General features: G+C 36.4%; 1 protein-coding gene across 1 annotated transcript in view; it reads left to right on the forward strand.

Annotated features, from left to right (window-relative positions):
- TWSG1 (twisted gastrulation BMP signaling modulator 1) overlaps positions 1–22,055 on the forward strand; it is a 65,727-nt gene that overhangs the window by 3,598 nt on the left and 40,074 nt on the right. The window contains exon 3 of the mRNA XM_007974657.3: positions 21,439–21,538. Within this exon, the coding sequence (XP_007972848.1) occupies positions 21,439–21,538 (100 nt within the window). The remainder of the gene's footprint in view (positions 1–21,438; positions 21,539–22,055) is intronic.

The following is a 22,055-nucleotide window of genomic DNA, read 5'->3' on the forward strand; positions in this document are numbered from 1 at the left end:
GAGAGGAATATAATGAACCATCCATGAGTAGTTACTGCAGTCACTACCTCACGGCTACTCTTGTTTCATCTATACTCTCCTTCACTATCCACTCCCAGCTCGGTTTTAATTTCAAGCAAATCCCTTGATACTGTTTTTTTGATATTTCTAATATGTATCTCTAAAAGAGAACTCTTTACCAACATAGTTATTAGAGCAATTGTACAGTTTAAAAATTAACACTAATTCTTTAATCACCTAATTTTGTATGTGGAAATCTTAATAAGGCATGCCTGCTTAGGCTTGTGTTGGCTGGGAATTTTGTGTCTGCACATGAAGCCCAGTTTTGTGCTATGGTCAGATGAGGAGTCTGTGGTATCTCCCAGGTTGTTTCAGTGTAGCTTCATTATTCATTATTCAAAATAAAGTCTCATAACATTTGCTATATTCCTGTTTAGATAGAGATTCTCTTTAATTCCAAATTATATTCTTTACTCTTCAACTCTATAACTTGCATTAGTTCAAGTAATTAAAAATTGTACTTTGGCCAGGCACAGTAGCTCATGCCTCGTAATCCTAGCACTTTGAGAGATTGAGGCAGGAGGATTGCTTGAGCCCAGGAGTTTCAGACCAGCCTGGGAATCACAGTGAGACCCTGTCTCTACAACAAATGATCTTTAAAAATTAGCTGGGCATGTTCATGTACACCTGTAGTCTCAGCTACTTGGGAGGCTGAGGCAGGAGGATCATTTGAGCCCAGGAGGTTGAGGCTGTAGTGAGCTATGAATGTGCCACTGCACTGAAGCCTGGTGGTAGAGCAAGACCTTGTCTCAAAAAAAAAAAAAAAAAAAAAAAAGGTGTACTTTATTTAAAATACCTTGCTTTTAAAGAGAGTATTTAAAAGAGAAAGCTTTTGGTTAACATGGGTAGATACTTGCAAAGGTTTTTTTGTTTGTTTGACTCTTTAAAATTTTTTTGGCTCTATTACAGCTTACTACAGCCTTGACCTCCCAGGCTCCAGCGATCCTCCCATCTCATCCTCTGGAGTAGCTGGGACTACGGGCACGCGGCACCATGCCTGGCTGATTTATTTTCTATTTTTGGTAGAGATGGGATTTTGCCATGTTGCCAACGCTAGTCTCAAACTTCTGAGCTCAAGCGATCTGCCACCTCGGCCTCCCAAGTGCTGGGTTTACAGGTGTGAGCCACCGTGCCTGGCCAATTAAAAAAATTTTTTTAATTACAATTACAAAAATTAGCCGGGCATGGCAGCCCATGCTTGTAATCCCAGCTACTTGGGAGGCTGAGACAGGAGAATCACTTGAACCCAGGAGGCAGAGGTTGCAGTGAGCTGAGGTTGCGCCACTGTACTCCCACCTGGGCAACAGAGCAAGACTGTGTCTCAAAAAAAAATTGTAAGACTTAAACAAAATACTTCAAAATGTAAAGAGTACTATGTCAGTGTAAAAAAACTGGAAAAGCAAATGGAGCTTCACCTAACTCAAATGGTGATTCTAGTAAACAAAATAAGCTAGGATGTATTTTTAGTCACAAATTCATGGATGCTGACATTTCTGAGATTCCTGTTGTTCCTGCAGAGCCAGGAAACATCAAACTCTTTTCTGGAGTAGCAGATACAACTTTCCTGGTGGATGACAGACTACTTTGGGTTAGAAAAGATCTAGGGCTCAAATATTGAGAATTTTCCTGTTTGTTTATTCACAAACATTTATTGAGTGTTGAAATGAAATGTGATTAGTTCCACTCTTCACCTGGTTTTGTGGACTCCCAAACTCTAGCAGATTATTTCACATTCTGAGCTTTAGTTTCTGTGTGTTCCTCTTACTATGGCTGTGTGGCAAACCACCCCAAAAACCAATGAGTGGAAACAACATTTATTTTGCTCACGAATTTGCATTCTGAGCAGGGCTCTGTGGAAGAGTTCATCTCTGTTCCATGTAGCATTAGCAGGACGGCTTGAAGGTGGTGGGAGTGGAATTATCTGAAACAGCACTATAGACAGAGCTTTCTGCGATGATGGAAAAGATCTACGTCTACCCTGTGCAATGCAGTAGAATCTAGCTGTACGTGGCTACCAAGTACTTGAAACGTGACTAGTATGACTGAAAATCTGATTTTAAACTTAATTCAATTTTAATTTCATTAATTGCATAGCTACATATGACTAGTGGCCACTGTATTGGACATTGAAAATCTGAAGGCTCACTGATAAAGTCTAAAACCTGGGCTAGGAAGATTCTTCAGGTATACGTCTTTTCCTGACTTCTCCTCCCCTTCTTCCCTTCTCTATCCCCATCTCCCTCCCTCTCTCCCTTTCACTCTCTCTGTGTGTGTATGTGTGTGTTTCTGTGGTCCTGATATTTGATCTCTCCTGCGGGTCCACTTGGATTTAAGTGGAGGGAACATAGGCCCCCACCTCTGTTGGAGGAGTGACAGTATCATGTTGTAAGCTGAACATGTGGATGGGATAGAATGGTGTGACCATGTGTGGGAAATACACTCTTCCACATTTAAACTGTAAAGTGAATTGACTGGCTAGGTGAGCTCAAAATTTTCTTCTAGTTCTAGGCAGTTTTAAAGAAAGAAACCAACTAGTATGTGTCAAATGTTCTCTTCTTTTCATCAGAGTAATAAATGATTAAATTATTAGAAGGATACATGGTGAAAAAATGAATCCCTTGATCTAATTCTCCTTACTCATTCTATTACCCTGGGAAAAACACTTTTAATCTAACTGCTTATATTTTTACTTCTGTTAGTAATTTTTAGTCGTGTGCCTAAATAATATGCTTGTACTACTATTTGATATATCAGTTTTAGATGTTATATATCTAAAATTGCCTTTCTGCTGTAACAGATCAGGTCATAGCTCATCATGTTCTTCTTCCCACTCCTGCCCTAATACACTTGTATCACAGTTTTCAGTTTATCTCTTGGTTATTTTTTCAATTTCTTCAATATATTTAAGGTTTTCTATTTTGTTCTATCCACTGGAGACACTATCTCTTTATTCCTGATGTAAGCGGAGAATATTAATAGTCTCCTTCTTTCCTTTTAAAGTTTATTTTATTATTATTATTATTATTATTATTAGCAATGAGACAGACTATAAGTGACTTTTAAGAACAGTGCATTTCTTTAGGGAATCAAAGAGAGGGTTTGTTTGGGCTCCAGTCTTGGGAGATCATGTGAATCTACCATGATTGACATCATAGAAAGCAAAGAAATCAGTTTTTTCCCTTGCATTTATGAGTACTGCCCTCAAAATTTTCTACTTTTGGCATTCTGATAGGCTACTTTTGGAATTCTGATGGGCTGCATTCAAAATCTGTGAATGGAGTGTTACCTGAACTTTTACTTTTATATTGTCAAGATTGATAATATCTATATTCTGAGAGGCTGCATAGTATAATGGTTAAGAGCATGAACTCTGGAACCAGGCTATCTGAATTTGGATCCAGTTCTGCCATTTACTGGTTGTATGACCTTGGGCAAGTTAGTTAATCTCTCAATGCCTCAATTTCCTCATCTATAAAGTAGGGATAATAACCATACTGTGCAAGTATTGTGAGGATTAGGTATAAAGTATTTAGAGCAATGCCTGGCCCGTGAGTGCACTATCGGTAATTACTAACCTTGTTTCTCTGTTTTGTAACTGTATTTGAATCTTCTATGCTTTATTTACAAGTATATTCTAAAACTGACAATAAACCATGTTTATATTATAATGATTATATAAATATTATTGACTGTTGACTGTATAGTCACATAGGTACTATGATTATATTTCCCTTCTTGAATGATTTTGTTTTTCTTGAGTTTCTAATTATCTTTCTTTACCTTGTGTCATCAATCATTAACACCTTATATTGTTTTAAGTATTTAATGTATTTTTCCTCCCAAATGGAGCCTTCAGTCTTGATGTTTCCATACTTAACGGATTGCAATCTAGGTCTAATGCAAGCTGTCTTATGGTGACTTTCCATCATTACTTTCCCAAGTTGGTTCCACTGTTTCTTGGATTTCATAACTTGTTGTTTTTAACAGTAACTCTCATTTTGTCCCAACATGCCCCCAAGTAACTTCCTAAGAAAGCTTGTGTGAGAAGTTAGCTTTCTGGGTCCTGCATATCTTGAAAATATATTTATTCTCACTTTTTACCTGGCTGGTGGTTTGCCTGAATACAGAATTCTATGTTAAATTCTTTTCCCTCGGAACTTTGGAGACATTTCTCTATTATCTAATAGTATTCCATATTGCCAATAAGAAGTCTGATGCCAGTCCATTTCTTATTTCCTGTAGGTAACTTTGTTATATCTTCTCTCTGGAAACTTTCGGTATCATCTCATTAGCCTTAGTATTATGGAATTTAAACTGTTGAGTCTAGTGTTGGTCTTTTCATTCATTGCGTTTGGTATCTTGTGAGTCTTTTGGGGATCAGTTTTGAGCTAAAGACTAGGAAATGCCTTGTTTATATATATATATCCCTTGACCTAACATACATACATATATATAATATATATGTTTTATGTAATATATATTTTTATATGATATATAATTATATATAATGTCCTCCTTTCTTTCTGGAACTCTTATCTAAGATGGATTCTCTGTCTGTTAGATATTTTTTTTAAAAAGTTTTATTGAGACATATGATTCACATATTACAAAATTTAGCCATTTAGGGGTACAATTCAGTGGTTTTGGCGTATCGACAGACTTGTGCAACCATCACCACAATCTAATTTTAGAGCATTTTCATTACCTTAGAAGGAAACTCCATACCCTTTAGAAGTCATTGCCTATTCTCTCTCCCCGCAAACCCGAGGCAGTTTACTTTCCCCCTACATGCTTGTTCTGGATGTTTAATATGAATGGAATCATACATTGTCTTTTGTATCTGACTTCTTTCATTGAGCATAATGTTTTCATGGTTCCTGTGTGTTGTAACGTATTCAGTATTTCATTCTTTGGTCAAATAATATTCCACCGAATGGGCATACCACATTTAATTTATCCATTTATTGGTTGGTAGATATTTGAGTTATTTATGTTTTTGGCTATGGTAGATAATACTGCTATGAATATTCAAGTTTTAGTGTGTGGATGTATCTTTGTTTTTTAAGAGACAAACTATGTTACACAGATTTGTTTGCACCACAGGCAGTGGTGCAATCATTGTTCACTGTAACCTCGAACACCTGGGCTCAAACGATCCTCTCACCTTGGCCTCCCAAGTAGCTAGGAAGACAGGTGTGTGCCACCATACCTGGCTAATTAAAAAAATAGAAAATTTGTGTGGAGACAGGATCTCATTATGTTGCCCAGCTTGGTCTTGAACTCTTGTCCTCCAGTGATCCTCCTGCCTTGGCCCTACAAAGTTCTGGGGTTACAGGTGTGAGCTGCTACAGACAGCCCTGGATGTATCTCTTAATTTCTCTTTCGTATATACCTAGGACTGGAATTGCTGGGCCATATGGCAACTCTGTGTTTAATATTTTGAGGAACTGCTGAAGTGTTTTCTAAAGTGGCTGCACTGTTTTACATTCCCACCAGCTGTGTATGAGGGTTCTAATTTCCCTATAGCCTCACCAACACTTGTCTTTCCTTTTTATGGTAGCACCTTTGTGGAGTGGTTATGATTTGCATTTCCCTAATAGCTAATGATGTTGAGCATCTTTTCATGTGCTCTGTGTGTGTGTGTGTGTGTGTGTGTGTGTGTGTGTGTATGTATTTTTTTTTTTTTTTTTTTTTGAGACAGGATCTTGCTCTGTTACCCAGACTGGAGTGCAGTGGTGCAATCACGGCTCACTGCAACCTCAACCTCCTGGACTCAAGCAATCCTCCCACCTCAGCCTCCCAAGTAGCTGGGACTATAGGCATGGTTAGCTTATTGTGTATCTTTGGGGAAATACCTATTGAAAACCAGTGCTCTTTTTGTGTGTGTTTGTTTTAGACAAGAATCTCGCTCTGTTGCCCAGGCTGGAGTGCAGTTGCTCTATCATAGCTCACTGCAGCCTTGAACTCCTGGGCTAACACGATCCTCCTGCCTCAGCCTCCTGAGTAGCTGGGACTACAGGTATGTGCCATCACACTTGGCTAACTTTTTAAATTTTTAAATTCTTTATAAGGATGGGGGTCTCACTATATTGCCCAGGCTGGTCTTGAACTCTTGGTCTCAGGTGATCGTCCTGCCTTGGCCTCTCAAAGCACTGGAATTGCAGGTGTGAGCCACCACACCTAACCCAGAACCTATGCTCATTTTAAAATTGGCTTGTCTTTTTATTATTGAGTTGTAAGAATTCTTTATATATTCTGGGTTCAAGTCCCTTGTCAGATACATGATTTGCAAATATTTTCTCTCATTCTGTGGGTTGTCTTTTCAACTATTATGTATCATTTGTATCATAAAGGTTTTACATTTTAATGACATCCAATGTTTCTGTTTTTTTCTTTTGTTACTTGTGCTTTTGGTGTTGTATCTAAGAAACCATTACCTAAGCCAAAGTCATAAATATTTACTTGTCTATTTTCCTCTAAGAATTTTGTAGTTTTAGGCCAGGTGTGGTGGCATGTACCTGTAATCCCAGCACTTTGGGAGGTGGAGGTGGGAAGATCGCTTTAGCCCAGGAGTTCGAGCCTGCAGTGAAGCAGGGATCCAACTTTATTATTTTGTGTGTGGATATCTACTTGTCCCAGCACCATTTCTCCCCCACTGAATTATAGTGCCACCCTTGTTCAAAACCATTTGGCCATAAATGGTTTATTTGTGGACTGTCAGTTCTATTCTATTGGTTTCTATCTCTATTTTTATGTTTGTACCATATTGTCTTGGTTACATAGTTTTGTAGTATGTTTTGAAATTAGGAAGTCTAAGTTCTCCAACTTTGTTCTTTTTCAAGATTGCTTAGGCTGTTCTGGGTCCCTGACATTTTCATGTGAATTTTAGAATCTACTTGTCAATTTCTGCAATAAAGCTAGCTGGGATTTTAAAAATATGTAGACTTTATTTTTTGGAAAAGTTTTAGGTTTACGGAAAAATTGAGCAGAGAGTATAAAAGGTTCCCATATACCCATTCCCCCTACAAGTCCACAGTTTCTTCTGTTATTAACATCTTGCATCAGTGGGGTATACTGTTACTATTGATGAACCAATATTGATATGCTATTATTAACTAAAATCTATACTTTGCATTAGCGTTAACTCTGTATTTTACCTTTTTGTGGGTTTTGACAAATGTATAATGTCTTGTGTCTACCATTACAGTATCATTCAGAATAGTTTCACTGCTCTAAAATTCCCCATAAGCTAACCTATTCATCCCTCCCTACCTCCTGCCAGTCCCCTAGCAACCACGGATCTTTTCTACTGTCTCTATAGTTTTGTCTTTTCCACAGTGACATATAGTTGGAATCATACAGAATGTAGCCTTTTAAAGGGGGCTTCTTTCACTTAGGAGTATACATTTAAGTTTCCTTTATGTCTTTTCATGGCTTGATAATGCATTTCTTTTTATCACTTATTGTTGCCTAATAATATCCCATTGTATGAATGTACTCACTGATTAATATTTCACTCACTGATTAGTATGGATGTACCAGAGTTCATTTATCCATTCACTTATTGAAGGACATCTTGATTGCTTCTAAGATTTAGTGTCTATGAATAAAGCTTAGCCAGGCATGGTGGCTCAGGCCTGTAATCCCACTGCTTTAGGAGGCCAAGGCAGGAGGGTCCCTTGAGGCTGGGAATTCAAGATCATAGTGAGATCCCCATCTCTACCAAAAAAAAAAAACCATCTGGAGTGGTGGCGTGCACCTGTAGTCCTAGCTACCTGGGAGGCCATGGTAGGAGGATGGCTTGAGTCCATGAGTTCAAGACTACAGTAGGTTATAATCACACTGCTGCACTCCAGCCTGGATAACCAAGTGAGACCCTGTCCCTATAAAATAACATAAAGCTGCTATAACCATCCATGTGCAGGTTTTGTGTGGGCATAAGTTTTCACTTCATTTGGCTAAATACTAAGGAGTGCAATTGCTGCTTTGTAGGGTAGGACTATGTTTAGTTTTGTAAGAAATTGCCACTGTCTTTCAAAGTGGCTGTACCATTTTGCATTCCTACCAGCAGTGAATGAGAGTTGCTATTGCTCCACATCCTCACCAGCATTTGGTGTTTTCAGTGTTTTGGATTTTCACCATCTAAATAGGTATATAGTGGTATCACATTATTTTAATTTGCAATTCTCTAATGACATATGATGGGGAGCATCTTATACTTATTTGCCATTTGTATGCCTTTTTTGGTGAGGTGTCTGTTAAGAATCTCTGGCCCATTTTTAAATTGGGTTGTTTACTTTTTTTATTGTTGAGGTCTCTGTATGTATGTTTTGTATAGCAGTCCTTTATCAGAAAAGTCTTTTGCAGATATTTTCTCCTGGTCTATGACTTGTCATCTGATTCTTTGGAGAATATTTTTTGCAGAGCGGAAGTTTAAAATTTCTATAAAGTCCAGCTTATCATTTATTTCTTTCATGAATTGTGGCTTTGGTATTACCAGCTAAGATTTAATAGGGATTGCATTGAATCTGTAGACCAATTTGGGGAGTACTGTGTTGCCATCTTAGCAGTATTATGTCTTTGTTTCATGAACATGTATGCCTTTCCTTTTATTTGGATTTTCTTTCATTCAACAATATTTTGTAGTTTTCTGTGTATGTATTACATTTCTTTTGTTAAACTTGTTCCTAAGTATTTTATTCTTTTTGATGCTATTGTTAGTGGAATTGTTCTCTTAATTTCATTTTTGGATTGTTCATTGCTTGTATATAGTGTATTAGCTCTTTTCTATCCCATCATACCTTCTTACTCTATTTTCTGGGAAATTTCCCGACTTTACCTTTGGACTCTTTCTATTGAATTGTTTAATTTTAGCAATAACTTTTACATTTCAATAGCTCTTATTTATTGCTTGTTAATTTTTCCTATTAACATTATTTACTTGTTTTGGATGCATTATTTTCTTCAATGTCTTGGAGGATACTTATTGGAAGTTTTTTTTGCTGGTGGAGGAGGTCTCTTTTGAGATCTTTTTTTCTTTTATGTCTTTTTTATATGTCAGGATTTCTTCAAATGTATAGCATTCTTTGGTTGTCCATATATAGTTAAGAATGAGGCAATAAAACCTGGTTGGGAGATCCATGTGTTTAGATAGGACTTACAGACTGGACTTAGAGCAGAGAACACTTGGAGATAAGGAAGGCCTTGATGTTGGAATGTGTGCTCTGAGGCTAATCATCTTTCTGAAGAGAGTTGTTGGTTATTTGTTTATTTCGATTGGCTGATTTTCTTGTTGTGATTGTAGGTGAGTAGATGGTCAGTAGATGCCTAGTTCTTGTCTTTTTGGTCTCTTGTGTGAGTAGCCTAACTGATCTGATAGAAACCTGAACTTGAACATCCTCTTTTTATCCCTGTTCTCTTTAGTTGAAGAATGGTTTGGCTCTTGGTATTTCATGTGCCAGTGATTGTTAACTGGGGCCCTGGACCTCTTAAAGGAGATCCCCCAGATTGTATTCAGGAGATCCCCAGGATTATATTCAAAACTGCCTGTGCATCGTTTTCTAGGGAGAAGGTCCCAGCTATCAAGAGGTTCTCACAGCAGTTGGTGAACCCGAAAGGGTTAAACATTGTTGGGGCTTTGCTTTCCATTCCAACATACTGAGTTATGAAATTCCACTTTCATATTAGCAAAGTACAAGGCACATTGACATTTTAGATAATGAGAGCTACTTGCAGAAGATGTACAGAAATGAATACAATAAGGTGGAAGATAAGTACTTTAAGAAAGACAAAGATGCAATGCTATAAAAGTTTATAAAAAGATATTACTTTCCTTGTAGATGGAATTTAGATTTCTTTTTGTTAAATTGGTTTCGTTTGAACAACATTTGTAATGTTGAACTGATGTACTATGAGGATAAATTAGAACATTTGTTTATATTGCATCCTCTGCACTTATAACTAAGTATGAAAATTTTTCCCTGGAAGCTGTTATGTAAATATTTTTTACCAGCATGGTTGCAAAGCAGTACAGTCATTCTTGCCACTCCTACAAGTTGCTGTGCCTAAGGGTGGTCCCTATATAAATATTTATTTTGTGCTTCTAACAGGAAAGAAATCTAACTTTAAACATCAAGAAAGTAAAACTGTCATCTTGGTGTACTTCCGTGCTCATATAATGAGGGGTTTAGCTATCCTGTTTCAGGAAAAAATAAATTTGGTAATATGGGATTTTCCTTTAAGAAGATCTTTACTACTTTCCCCTGCTGCTTTTGTGAAAATAATTTTTAAAATTTGGATCAATATTATGCTATATCCTAGAAATCAGGCAAGTCCCATTTTGTATCAAGAGTGGAAAAACCCTATATTAACTTGTGAGTACTTTGGCTAATATTTATGATAGTTTTTAGGATGATATAAACATTGTATTTCATGAGAATATTCAACATTGGGTTCAGAGATAATTTATGTATCATTTTAGTACTTTGTTATCTGAATATTTATTTAGCGCTTTTATGTGCTAAATTGACAATCTGCTTTTTTATTCTAAAAATTGATTTAGTTATTAAATAAATCTTAAGTTTTCTGAAATAAGTTGGAATTTTTAAATAGTTTACTTCTCATTAATAATTCTAGCTTTTAAAAGTATATTTTGTCTTAAGTTAAAAATATCAGTAGTTCAGATAAGTTTAGGGCTTCCTTAATTCAGTAAATTAAAGAATTAACTTTCTCTTCTTTTTTTCTTAATCAGTGCAAATTAGATTCTACTTTAGTCTCTTGCTATAGTTATCTTGATTTGTTAGTGTACTAGTAATATTTTGGTTTGCAATGTAAAATGTTTTCTTTTCTCTCTTGTGAACATTATTTTCCTAAATTGTTTCTTTCCTCTTCATCCCATTTTCCTGCTCTTAAAAGTTGTGGTGCTATGGCTGGACGCGGTGGCTCATGCCTGTAATCGCAGTACTTTGGGAGGCTGAAGTGGGCGAGTCACAAGGTCAGGAGTTCGAGAACAACCTGACCAACATGGTGAAACCCCCATCTCTACTAAAAATACAAAAATTAGCCGAGCATGGTGGCACACACCTGTAATCCCAGCTACTCAGGAGGCTGAGGCAGGAGAATCGCTTGAACCCAGGAGGCGGAGGTTGCAGTGAGCTGAGGTCGCACCACTGCACTCCAGCCTGAGCAACAGAGTGAGACTCCATCTCAAAAAAAAAAGAAAAAAAAGTTGTGGCGCTAACCTATTTTTGTCCTGTTTTGCTTCAGTTAACACCACGTGAAAATCTCTGAAATTAATGTTCAAAGGTAATGAATTAGGCCTGATATAATTTAAAGGAAGAATAAATCATTGTTCCCCTCCAAATGTTTAATACAGTTATAGTAGCTGCTGATATATAAATGAAGATTAAAATTTATTTTCACTGGTTGTTTCACCTGTTGCATTGTTAAAACGAGGATTTCATTGGGACACACGGACATTTTCACACATACATAAGTAGGAAAAATTGTAAAATAACCCCCCCATTTACACATTACTCAGCCTCAACAGTGATCAACATGTGGTCAGTCTCTGTACCTACTCCCAACTCACTCCAGCTGGATTCTTTTAAAGAAGTTCATTGGGGCACTTGTACAGTAAGTAGGATTAGCATCTAAATTTTTGTGACTAGGTTTATGTGAGGAGGCACTAGGCACTATTTGATATATTTTGGTAATTCATATATATATTTGAACTTGTATGCTGACTTATTTAGCCAAAAATAAGTACTCTTTTCAGTACTGATTCATTTAAGTGTATGTTATTTTCAGGACAAAACTTTACCAATCAGAATTTGTAAAGAACAACATGCTAATGAGGTTGGGTTGATATTTCTCTCCTGGGTTTGAAGATTCATGTGATGCCCTCCTTAAAGAGTATTAATATGGCAAAACAGATTTGTTATAACCCAATCTAATTATAATTGTTTATTCTTTTGAATGCAGGTGAATTGAAGATATTTTGTTTTATTTATTTATTTTTAAATACTCATTTGACCTAAGTAAAAGTAGTGTCAGCATAGGTATAATATAATGCTTCATTGATTACTTATGCTTACCCAATATGCAAGTAAATACTTCATTAGATTTATTCCTACATTTCTGTTTTTTAGCTCAAGATATTATAAATACTTAGTTTCCTTAATTTAAGAACCTCAGTTTGTGTTTTTGAATATCTTTTGTAATTGTTCAAACGTTAATTAAACTGGATCTTAAGAAGTCATAATATCCAAATAAATTAAATGTTTATTTGCTATTACAAAAATATATTTTCTACCCCCAAATTCAGAAAATACAGAGAAGTAGAAAAAAGAGTAAAACATTCTTAGTCCTATTATTCAAACCCATACTACTCTTACTATTTTGATATAGCTCCTTCTGGTTTTTATTCTCTGTTTAGATGATTTTTAGCAATTTTATGGTATATACAACTGTTGTATTTTACATTTTCACTAGCATTATTTTATGTTTCTTTGAAAAACATTGTGTTCAGTTAGAAAATTTCAGTTTTAGGTTAAAAGTAAATTAAAGCAATATATTTTCAAAGTTAGAACTGTCTTCTGCATTGCTTTAATACCAACTTAATGCTTTATATTTTTCAACTTAGGTTTATTTCTTCAAAATTTGTGGAGAAACCCCAATGTACCATGCTGGGTTTTTGTTGTTGTTGTTGTTTTGTTTTGTTTTTTGAGACGGAGTCTCGCTTTGTCACCCAGGCTGGAGTATAGTGGCTCCATCTCAGCTCACTGCAACCTCTGCCTCCTGGGTTCAAGAGATTCTCCTGCCTCAACCTCCTGAGTAGCTGGGATTACAGGCACACACCACCACCCGTGGCTAATTTTGTAGTTTTTAAATAGAGATGGGGTTTTGCTATGTTGGCCAGGCTGGTCTCAAACTCCTGAGCTCAAGCAATCCACCCACCTTGGCCTCCCAGAATGCTGGGATTACAGGCATGAGCCACTGCTCCCGGCCTGTTCACTCTTTTTAGATGTACAGTTTTATGATTTTTGGCAAACATATACTCATGTAACTACTACCACAATCAAGATAGAGAATATTTTTCATCACCCTAAAACATTCCCTTGTGCCCCTTTGTAGCTGGACCTAGCTTTTTCCCTAGCCTTAGCCCCGGCAACCACTGATTTGATTTTTTTTCCCTATAGTTTTGCCTTTTCCAGAATGTTATATAAAAGGAGTCATACAGTATATAGCGTTTTGTTCTGTCTAGCTTCTTTCATTCAGTATAAGGCTTTGAGATTCAGCCATATTATTGTGTGTGTTGGGTAGTTCTTTCCTTTTTATTGTTGAGTAGGATTGCGTTATGTGGATGTACTGCAATTTGTTTATCCACTCACTGGTTGTTGGACCTTGCATGGTTTCCAGTTTTCAGTAATTACGAATGATGTTGATACTTTCCCATGTGGGTCTTTTTATGGATCTACGTTTTAATATTTCTTGAGTAAATACCTAGGAATGGGATTGCTGGGTCACCACAGCATCTTGATATTGGTTATCTCATTGGGATGCCAGAGTTTGTAAGGGAAAATCCAGGAACACCATTCCTTTTTTATGACTGGGAAACCGAGACTCAGGGTTACAAACAGCTTATGGGCTTCAAACCAGATCTTGTAAATCCAAGTCATTTGCTATCTTTACTAGAATATAATGTTGTTTTCAATGATGTTTCCTTGTTTTATTATAGCAACAGGGTTAACACATCTCTCAGATCTTTGCAACAAGAATGGAAATATTTATCAGTAACTAAGAGTCAATATAAATAAGATTCTTCCTCAAGTTGTTAGTTTCCATGTCTGGCCTAGAAATTTGGGAGTTCATATAATAAATGTTAACTCTTAAAAGTCTAATCTTAGTCTTGGATAAATATCCTCCTCCTCAATTTATTTTGCATAAAGAATTAGTATTTCACCAGAACATCAGTTGTATAGTCATGGCACTGCGTAACAACATTTTGGTCAATGGCGGACAACATGTATGATGGTGGTCACGTAAGATTATAATACTGTATTTTTATTGTACCTTTTCTGTGTTTAAACATGCAAATATTTGCCGTTGTGTTATAATTGCTTACGGTATTCAGGACAGTAACATGCTGTACAGGTTTGCAGCCTAGGAGCGATAGGCCACACTGTATAGCCTAGCATTACAGCAGGCTCTACCGTGTAGGTTTGTGTAGGTGTACACTGATATTCATATAACAACCGAATTGCCTGTAGACGCATTTTTCAGAACGTATCCCTATCCTTAAGAGATAAAGCATGACTGTATGTGGAATAAGATTCTTCTCTAAACATGATTGTATCTGTCTTCTGGCATTTAAAATTTTGTAATTCTCTGTCATATTGAAGGTTTTCCTCAGTATAAATGTAGTAAAATATATTTTCAATGATTGTATTTTTTCCCTCAAACTTTTCATCCTGCCAGACTTTGGTTTCATGTAAACTTTTAAAACAGTTTGCCAAATTCTCTCTAAATACTCATGCTGGTCAATAAAGAGTAACTCAAATGTATACATTTCAGTTTTCCGTTTAGCGTAAAGTTTTAATTTTTTTCATCATAAAATTATTGAACAGTGTGTCTACCAAACTTTAAGAACATCTAGCATAGTTATTTACACATAGAACATGTCTTATTCCATATTACCTCACCTCTAACATGCAAGAGCAATGGTGGTAGAAAAAGCCTTCAGTCAGAAGACCTTGTTAAAGCCGCAGTTGTGTGAACTCACAGAAATCATGAAACCACTCATTCTCAGCCTTCTCTTCTGCACATGAGGAACAACCACACTTTCTCTGTGACTTGCAGACTAGGGAAACAGAAGATATAGTCAATTAACCAGCTGAAGCGACAACAAAAAATATTAAGTATTGCATTCCAAGTCACTGGTTTTGCAACTCTTAGCCAATGATTCCAATTTTACCCTTACAAACAATGATTAAACTTGGGCAATGGCATTTCTAGTTGTATTCAGGTACTGAGAGTGAAAGATACAATAATGCCTTTGATTAAACAACCTAAAGAATTATCTAAGTTTAATTATAGGCTTATTCTTTCTAAGAGAGTAATAACTATAATTATTAAAATGTTAACTTAATGAAAAATAACTTTTATATTTCTCATTTCAGTGTTTAAAAAACAGGAATACCTAACCATAACTGGGGTCAAATTCTAACCACTAATTGAATGAAGTTGTATAAATTTCGTGACTTCATTTAAAAAATAAGCATAATAACGACCTGCATCTTTATGAGATTCAAGACAATGCATATAAAATACTTAGCACAGTGCCTGTAAGGGTTAAATAGGAACCCATTTAAGGACTTTAGGGGAGGTGGTGGCAGTAAATAATTGGAAGCATTGAGTCAGTCTTTATTTTTGACTTCAGGAAACTTGGTGTTTAGTTTTGATCACATGTTCCATTCAACTGAGCAGAACCCAAATTTAGTCATAGTGAGGTTAGTAAAATATATAAATAACCCAGTCCAAAGAGAAAATTCTAAATTTCAGCTCTACCATATTTTCTGTTTAAGGAGTGGAGACTTGAAATAATAGTAAAATAGAAACTGATAAAGTTTATGAAGGTGATAAAAAATGAGAAAGTGGACAAGGTGTGGAAAGGATTAAGAATTTAATCACTGTTTCTGAATTTTGGCACATTGATGTACTATTACGCACTGATTAAATTATGTTGACAGATTTTTATGGTAGAGAAATGCTATTTTTTTAGATCAAGGTAGTATATAATCATCATTTTGTTAGACATGCATAGGAATTTACCAAAGGGGGAGGAATTTAGGATTCTTTCTTTCTACTCTAGTAGATATTTTCCAAAGTCTTATATAATTAAATAAATACTTTAAAAATTTTGGTAAACCTTTCTTTTTATCTTGACTTTAGCCTTTCTGGTTATAGAAGACGTGTATTCTTGTAAGTGAAACAGCTAGGGGTAAAGTTTTCTTTTCTTTTCTTTTCTTTTTTTTTGAGAGGGAGTCTTGCTTTGTTGCCCAGGCTGGAGTGCAGCGGCGTGATCTCGGCTCACTGCAAGCTCTGCCTGTCGGTTCACGCCATTCTCCTGCCTCAGCCTCCTGAGTAGCTGGGACTACAGGCACCTGCCACCACGCCCGGCTAATTTTTTGTGTTTTTTAGTAGAGACGGGGTTTCACCGTATTACCCAGGATGGTCTTGATCTCCTGACCTTGTGATCCACCCGCCTCGGCCTCCTAAAGTGCTGGAATTACAGGCACGAGCCACCATGCCTAAAGTTTTCTTTTTAAGTATCCTTAAGAACAGATTCTGCTTGATTTAAATGGGGCAGTTTTTGTGTTTTTCTGTAATCCTTGTTTCATCACAGAGAGTTGTTCTGAGTTGTTTTTTCTTTTGTATTTTCAATACTTGAGTTCAGAGCACTTTACAAATGTTTATTATATTTAGAAACATTCATCCTAACCGCAGCTTGCTTGCTGTTAAAAATATTATACATTTCTAAATATGTTTACAACCAAATATTATTCAATAATGTGATTTTTAAGGGCATGTAGAATGAATAGAAAAGAATGAATTATTTGATGAACTTCATAAAGCTGCTATTTATAATTATTTGCATGTGGAAATTCATTGTTTCAATTTGTTTCTTGTCTTAAAAACAGTAGTCATAGAGTAGACATATTTTTGCTCTCTTGATTTGCAGTAAGACTTTAAATGCCATCTATTAAATTTGCCTATCTGTTATATTTCTCCTGAAAACTAAGAGGTATGTTTTTGAAAATGGAAAAGGCTCAAATGCTGTTTTCAGGCACAAACTCTGTTTTCTTTCTTTTTTTTTTTTTTTTGAGACGGAGTCTCGCTCTGTCTCCCAGGTTGGAGTGCAGTGGCACCATCTCGGCTCACTGCAAGCTCTGCCTCCGGGGTTCATGCCATTCTCTTGCCTCAGCCTCCCAAGTAGCTGGGACTACAGGCGCCTGCCACCACGCCTGGCTAATTTTTTTGTATTTTTTTTTTAGTAGAGACGGGGTTTCACCATGTTAGCCAGGATTGTCTTGATCTCCTGACCTTGTGATCCGCCCACCTCCGCCTCCCAAAGTGTTGGGATTATAGGTGTGAGCCACCGCGCCCAGCCACAAACTCTGTTTTCAAAAGGTCGGTTTGAGGAGCTTGTTTTTCTTATTTGCCAATCTCCTAAAAAGAATGCTGACGTGAGTTATGAAGAGTAGAGAGTATTTGATGTATGTGAAGGCTCATTTACCCAAATTATGAACATTTCTTAATTTATGGTGATTAAATTTCTGCTTTGTTAAGACAAAGGTTTTTTAGTCTTTTCTGTAGTAAGGTAGAAAGAAAGAAAAATATTAGCCCGGATATTGTTGTTTGGTGTCCAACAAGTTTTAATAGTAGTTTTTACCATTAAAGTCTTAAACGGAATTTTTGTCTCTATTTTAATAATACAGTAATGAAAGCTTATCTCTGTCATTTCCCTCTTGTTTCTCCCTACCGTAGCTTTTCACATTGTATTCTATCACTAAATTATAAAGCAGTAAGCATATGACTACAGCATATTACTCTCTTAACCAATATGTAAAAGTGCAGGACAGGCGTCTATTAAGAGGGTGTGAAATACATTTAATCTAAAGAACTAGATAACCTGGGCAAGTTCAAGCAACTTTTAAATAGGCTGTTAGTTTTAACTTTGGTTAAAACTACATTTGTTAATGTTTTTAACAACATTTTGTTAAAACAACATTTGTTCACAGTAATCTCAGTCTCACCCACCTTTACATTCCAGTTTAAAACACTTCACAAATACCTGACAGTAAAAGGCATAATGAATGCCTCACAGACTCAGATTTCTCTAATGGAAGCCATTATGTTGACATTCATTTTTGAAAATTATTTGACAGAATATACAGTAATTCATTTAGCAAGCTACCATTTGGAAGCTGCAGAAAAAGGAGAGACTTTGAATAAATTTGTTACTTTTCTAGTTTGTTTCTCCTGAGTTAGTTTAGTTAATAATGTAAATACAGGTTGAGCATTCCAAATCTAAAAATCTGAACTCCAGAATGCTCCAAAATCGGAAACTTGCTGAGCATCGACATGACATCAAAGGAAATGCTCATTGAAGGACTTTAGATTTTTGGATATGGGATGCTCAGCTGGTATAATGCAAATATTACAAAATCCAAATAAACTCAAAATCCAAAACACTTTTGGTACCCAGCATTTCAGATAAGGAATACTCAACCTGTATAAGCAACTAAGATAGTAAAAGGATATTTTATACACATAATGTAAATTAAAATTTTTTTAAAAACTTTGTTTCTCGTGACTAAGTGCTAACCTTTATAAATCTAAAAAAAAAAAAAAAGATTGTTAGTATTCTTGTCTGATGCTATTTCTAAAAAGTATGTACTCAGAAAATGTTCTCTTACTCCAAAAACAAAGTATAGCTTTGGCAATTCTGTTTTTCTAGATTGCCAGCTAAGTTGGAGCTTGTCTGAATCAGGCATTACTAGTTTTGTGATGAAGCAGCTATACTTCTCATTAAGTCGCTGCCCTTTCAGTCCCTCTCTTTCTTATAGGCCCAACAGAGTTACCTAATGTCTATGTCACATGAATGCAGCCTGAGTGTACAAAATTCTGCAGTACTAAAATATTACAATGTGCATATATTAGGTCACACATATATGCTTATATCAAACTAATGAATTAGTTAGAAAATAGCACAAGTGTTGATTCTTGAAAGTGCTGTATAATTAGCGAGGGGACTTTTGGAGACAAACAACAACAACAAAACCCAAGGAATTAAAATCAGTGCTGCAAAAAATGTCATATTAGAATAATGGGCTGACTCCAATAGTGTAGAAATATTTAATAGGGATAAATGTTGTGACCTGTGTTTACATTTTAAAAGCACAGTATTGAGGTACAGAAATGAGAAATAATAGTTACATTGCACTAGTTAATTTTTAAAAACATGCATATCAATAGCATTCCATTAGGTCTCAGATTTTTAAAATCTTACTGAAATGATTTGTTGGAATGGTTTGAAAGTAGCACAGTTGCTGACAGCATATTGCTACCCCAAACAAACAAATTTTAGGCTTCTTTAATTTTAAAAACTAGTGTTCACAATCAAGGAGGTAAGCAGGATTCTCTTCTTCTTGGCTAGTTACATTATGCCATAAGGAAGAGGAGGGAAGCAGGAGGAGGAGGAGGGGGATAGGGATGATGATGATTTAGGATTACCACACTTTCACCTAATGACAAAGCTAATGGCAGGGTTAACATCATGTCATGGGGAACAAGTGAAGAAACCATGGGAGTATTTGATCTAAAATGAGGACGTGGGGGAATAAAAATAGAAATCATTTTGTTTTAAACAGGGCTTTTTTGGTTGGAAATAACTAAAGTCTACTCCAATTGGTAAGAATATCTCAATGAAGAATATCTCCAACTAATAACAGTATCTCTAAGAACAGGAAGTGCAGTTGGCACTAGAACCAAGAACTGGAGCATTATTAGGAATCAGAATGGCTTCTTCCCTCCCTTCTTTTCTCCTTGTGACCATGAATGTCATAGTGCTTATCTTTGGAAAATAGGAACGGGGAGCCACAGGATAATTTTTTACCTCTTGTTTTGAAATGGCCTTCCCAGCCCCAGCTTTGTATCATCCCTAGTTCAAGTTCCTAATAGAGATTGACAGTTGTCTGTGTCTTACTTCCAAAATCTTGGAAGACAGTCTGATTGACCAACTACAGTCTGTTTTTTACCTCTGTTCCAATTATTTGTAGCCAGGGGGAAAAAAGGTCATATAGTTCAAAACAGAGCTGTAGACAGACAGGGTGGGAATCAAAGGCAGGTGGCAGCCAAGCAGGGCAGACATTCCAAACTGCCCAGGGCAGGTGCCATGAAAAATTAGAATAGCTTTGTTGAAGAGAAATTATATTTGGAGGAGGGGGGTCTTAAGGACCTGGCTTCCGGGAATCAGGCTTCAGTTCAACAAAACAAAACACTTAAAACTTTATAAGATTGGGACCGGCTATTTTGGATTATTAAGTTCCTTGTCAGCTGTGGGCTGCAATGGCCATATGTTGATGGAACATTATAGAAGCGATTCAGGTGTTAGATGGAAGGATTTGTTGACCTGTGAAATTCCTTCTAAGCCTGAGAGTAAAATCAGTTTTGTCATAAGTTATTTCCACCAAAATAATAAAATATTAATGTTTTTCTTATAAATATATGTGGTATCTTAAACCAGGGAAAGCAAGTAATCAGTGGTGGCTGCAGAATTTCCATTTCAGTTGGATCTATTCAGGAGTGGCAGTCTGATGGCAAGGGGAGGGCAGGGGCAAGTGCTAAAGGAATTGCTATAGAACTTCACGTACAGAGCAAGCTATCTTAGCTCTTGTGGAGTGACAAACCACCCTAACGTTTAGTGGGTTAAAACGATAGCCATTTATTTAGCTCTTGTTTCTGTGGGTTGACAGTTTGAACCTGGATCAGCTGGGTGGTTTTCTGGCCTTATTCCCGTGTCTGTTGGCAGCTGCTGGTTTATTGGAAGCTGGCTGATCTAGGATGGCCCCAGGTGAACTGACTTGTCCACATGGCCGTATCCTGGCTTCACATGGCAGCTGGGCAAAGTCCTAAGAGAAACAGTGGATGCACTCAAGGCTTCTTGAGGCCTGAACTCAGAAGTGACATAATGTCATATCCACCAAACTCTGTTGACCAGAGTGAATCTCAGGATCACCTAAATTCAAGAGGTCTAGAAACTGACCCTGTCCCTTGATCAGAGGAACTGCAAAGCTGCATTGCAAAGAGGGGAGACCTAGAGAGGGAAATAATTGCCACCTTCTTTGTAAATAATCTACCATACTGAGCACACTGTTTTCTGTATCATGGAACAATAAAAATAGAATTTCCGAATTTCTTTTACTCACATTTTACGTATTGAGAAACCCTACAAAGTGGCTATTTGTTTAAATTTGGGCAATGAGTATAATAGCTGAGAAGCAGTTTTGGTTCTTGTACTGAATTATTCGTTGAGGTGGTGTGGGTAGTCAAGTAATGGGTTATAAAATAAAATATTTTCCTTATTTCAAAATATGGTTAAAGCATTCAAAGTGTGTTCACTGAATGTGTCCAAAAAAAATCTATGTGACATTGTAGATATTTATGTTCTGATGAATAGTTAATAATGTTGAATAAAAAATTATGTCAAGAATACATTACTGTAAATGCAAATATGGCAGGGTTTTTTGCTTAAAAAGTAACAGTTTTCTATATAGTTATTTGGAATTTGAAGTTTAACATCTGTCTTGTTTCTAGGAGCTCTGCCAGTGCCGGCCGGGCGAAGGCAATTGCTCCTGCTGTAAGGAGTGCATGCTGTGTCTTGGGGCCCTTTGGGACGAGTGCTGTGACTGTGTCGGTAAGTTGATACAAGGGAGACTTCTTAATATTTCTTATCACAGAATCCTTGGCTTTAAGAGACTTTGAGGAATATAAATGTAGTTTATATGTATAAACAAGTATGTGTGGGAGATATAGTAAACATACAGAACGTTGTATTTTTACATTCAATTGTATTCAGTAGTGTTTACCTATACATGTATTTAAAAGTGCTTATCCTTGGGAAGTAGGAGTGGGGGGCCAAGGCAGAATTTTTAACTTTTTATTTTGAAAGTTTTTATACTGTTGAATTTTTTATAAGCAGCAGCATTTTGTTTTGTTTTTAATAAGAAGTAGGTTTTATAAGAAGAAACATTCCCAAGATGTGTTAAGTAAAAAAAGCCAGGTTCAAAATTATGTTTATAGAATGCTATCATTTGTGTGTTAGAAAGAAAACTTATGTGTGTCGGAAGAAACACCTGTCAGCCCTTCTCTGACCAGTTAACTCATTTTCGACTTTTAAAACCCCAGGTCAAGTATCCCCTTTCCTTGGAAAC

The sequence above is a fragment of the Chlorocebus sabaeus genome, chromosome 18 (assembly GCF_047675955.1).
Source record: "Chlorocebus sabaeus isolate Y175 chromosome 18, mChlSab1.0.hap1, whole genome shotgun sequence".
In the NCBI taxonomy this organism is placed as follows: domain Eukaryota; kingdom Metazoa; phylum Chordata; class Mammalia; order Primates; family Cercopithecidae; genus Chlorocebus; species Chlorocebus sabaeus.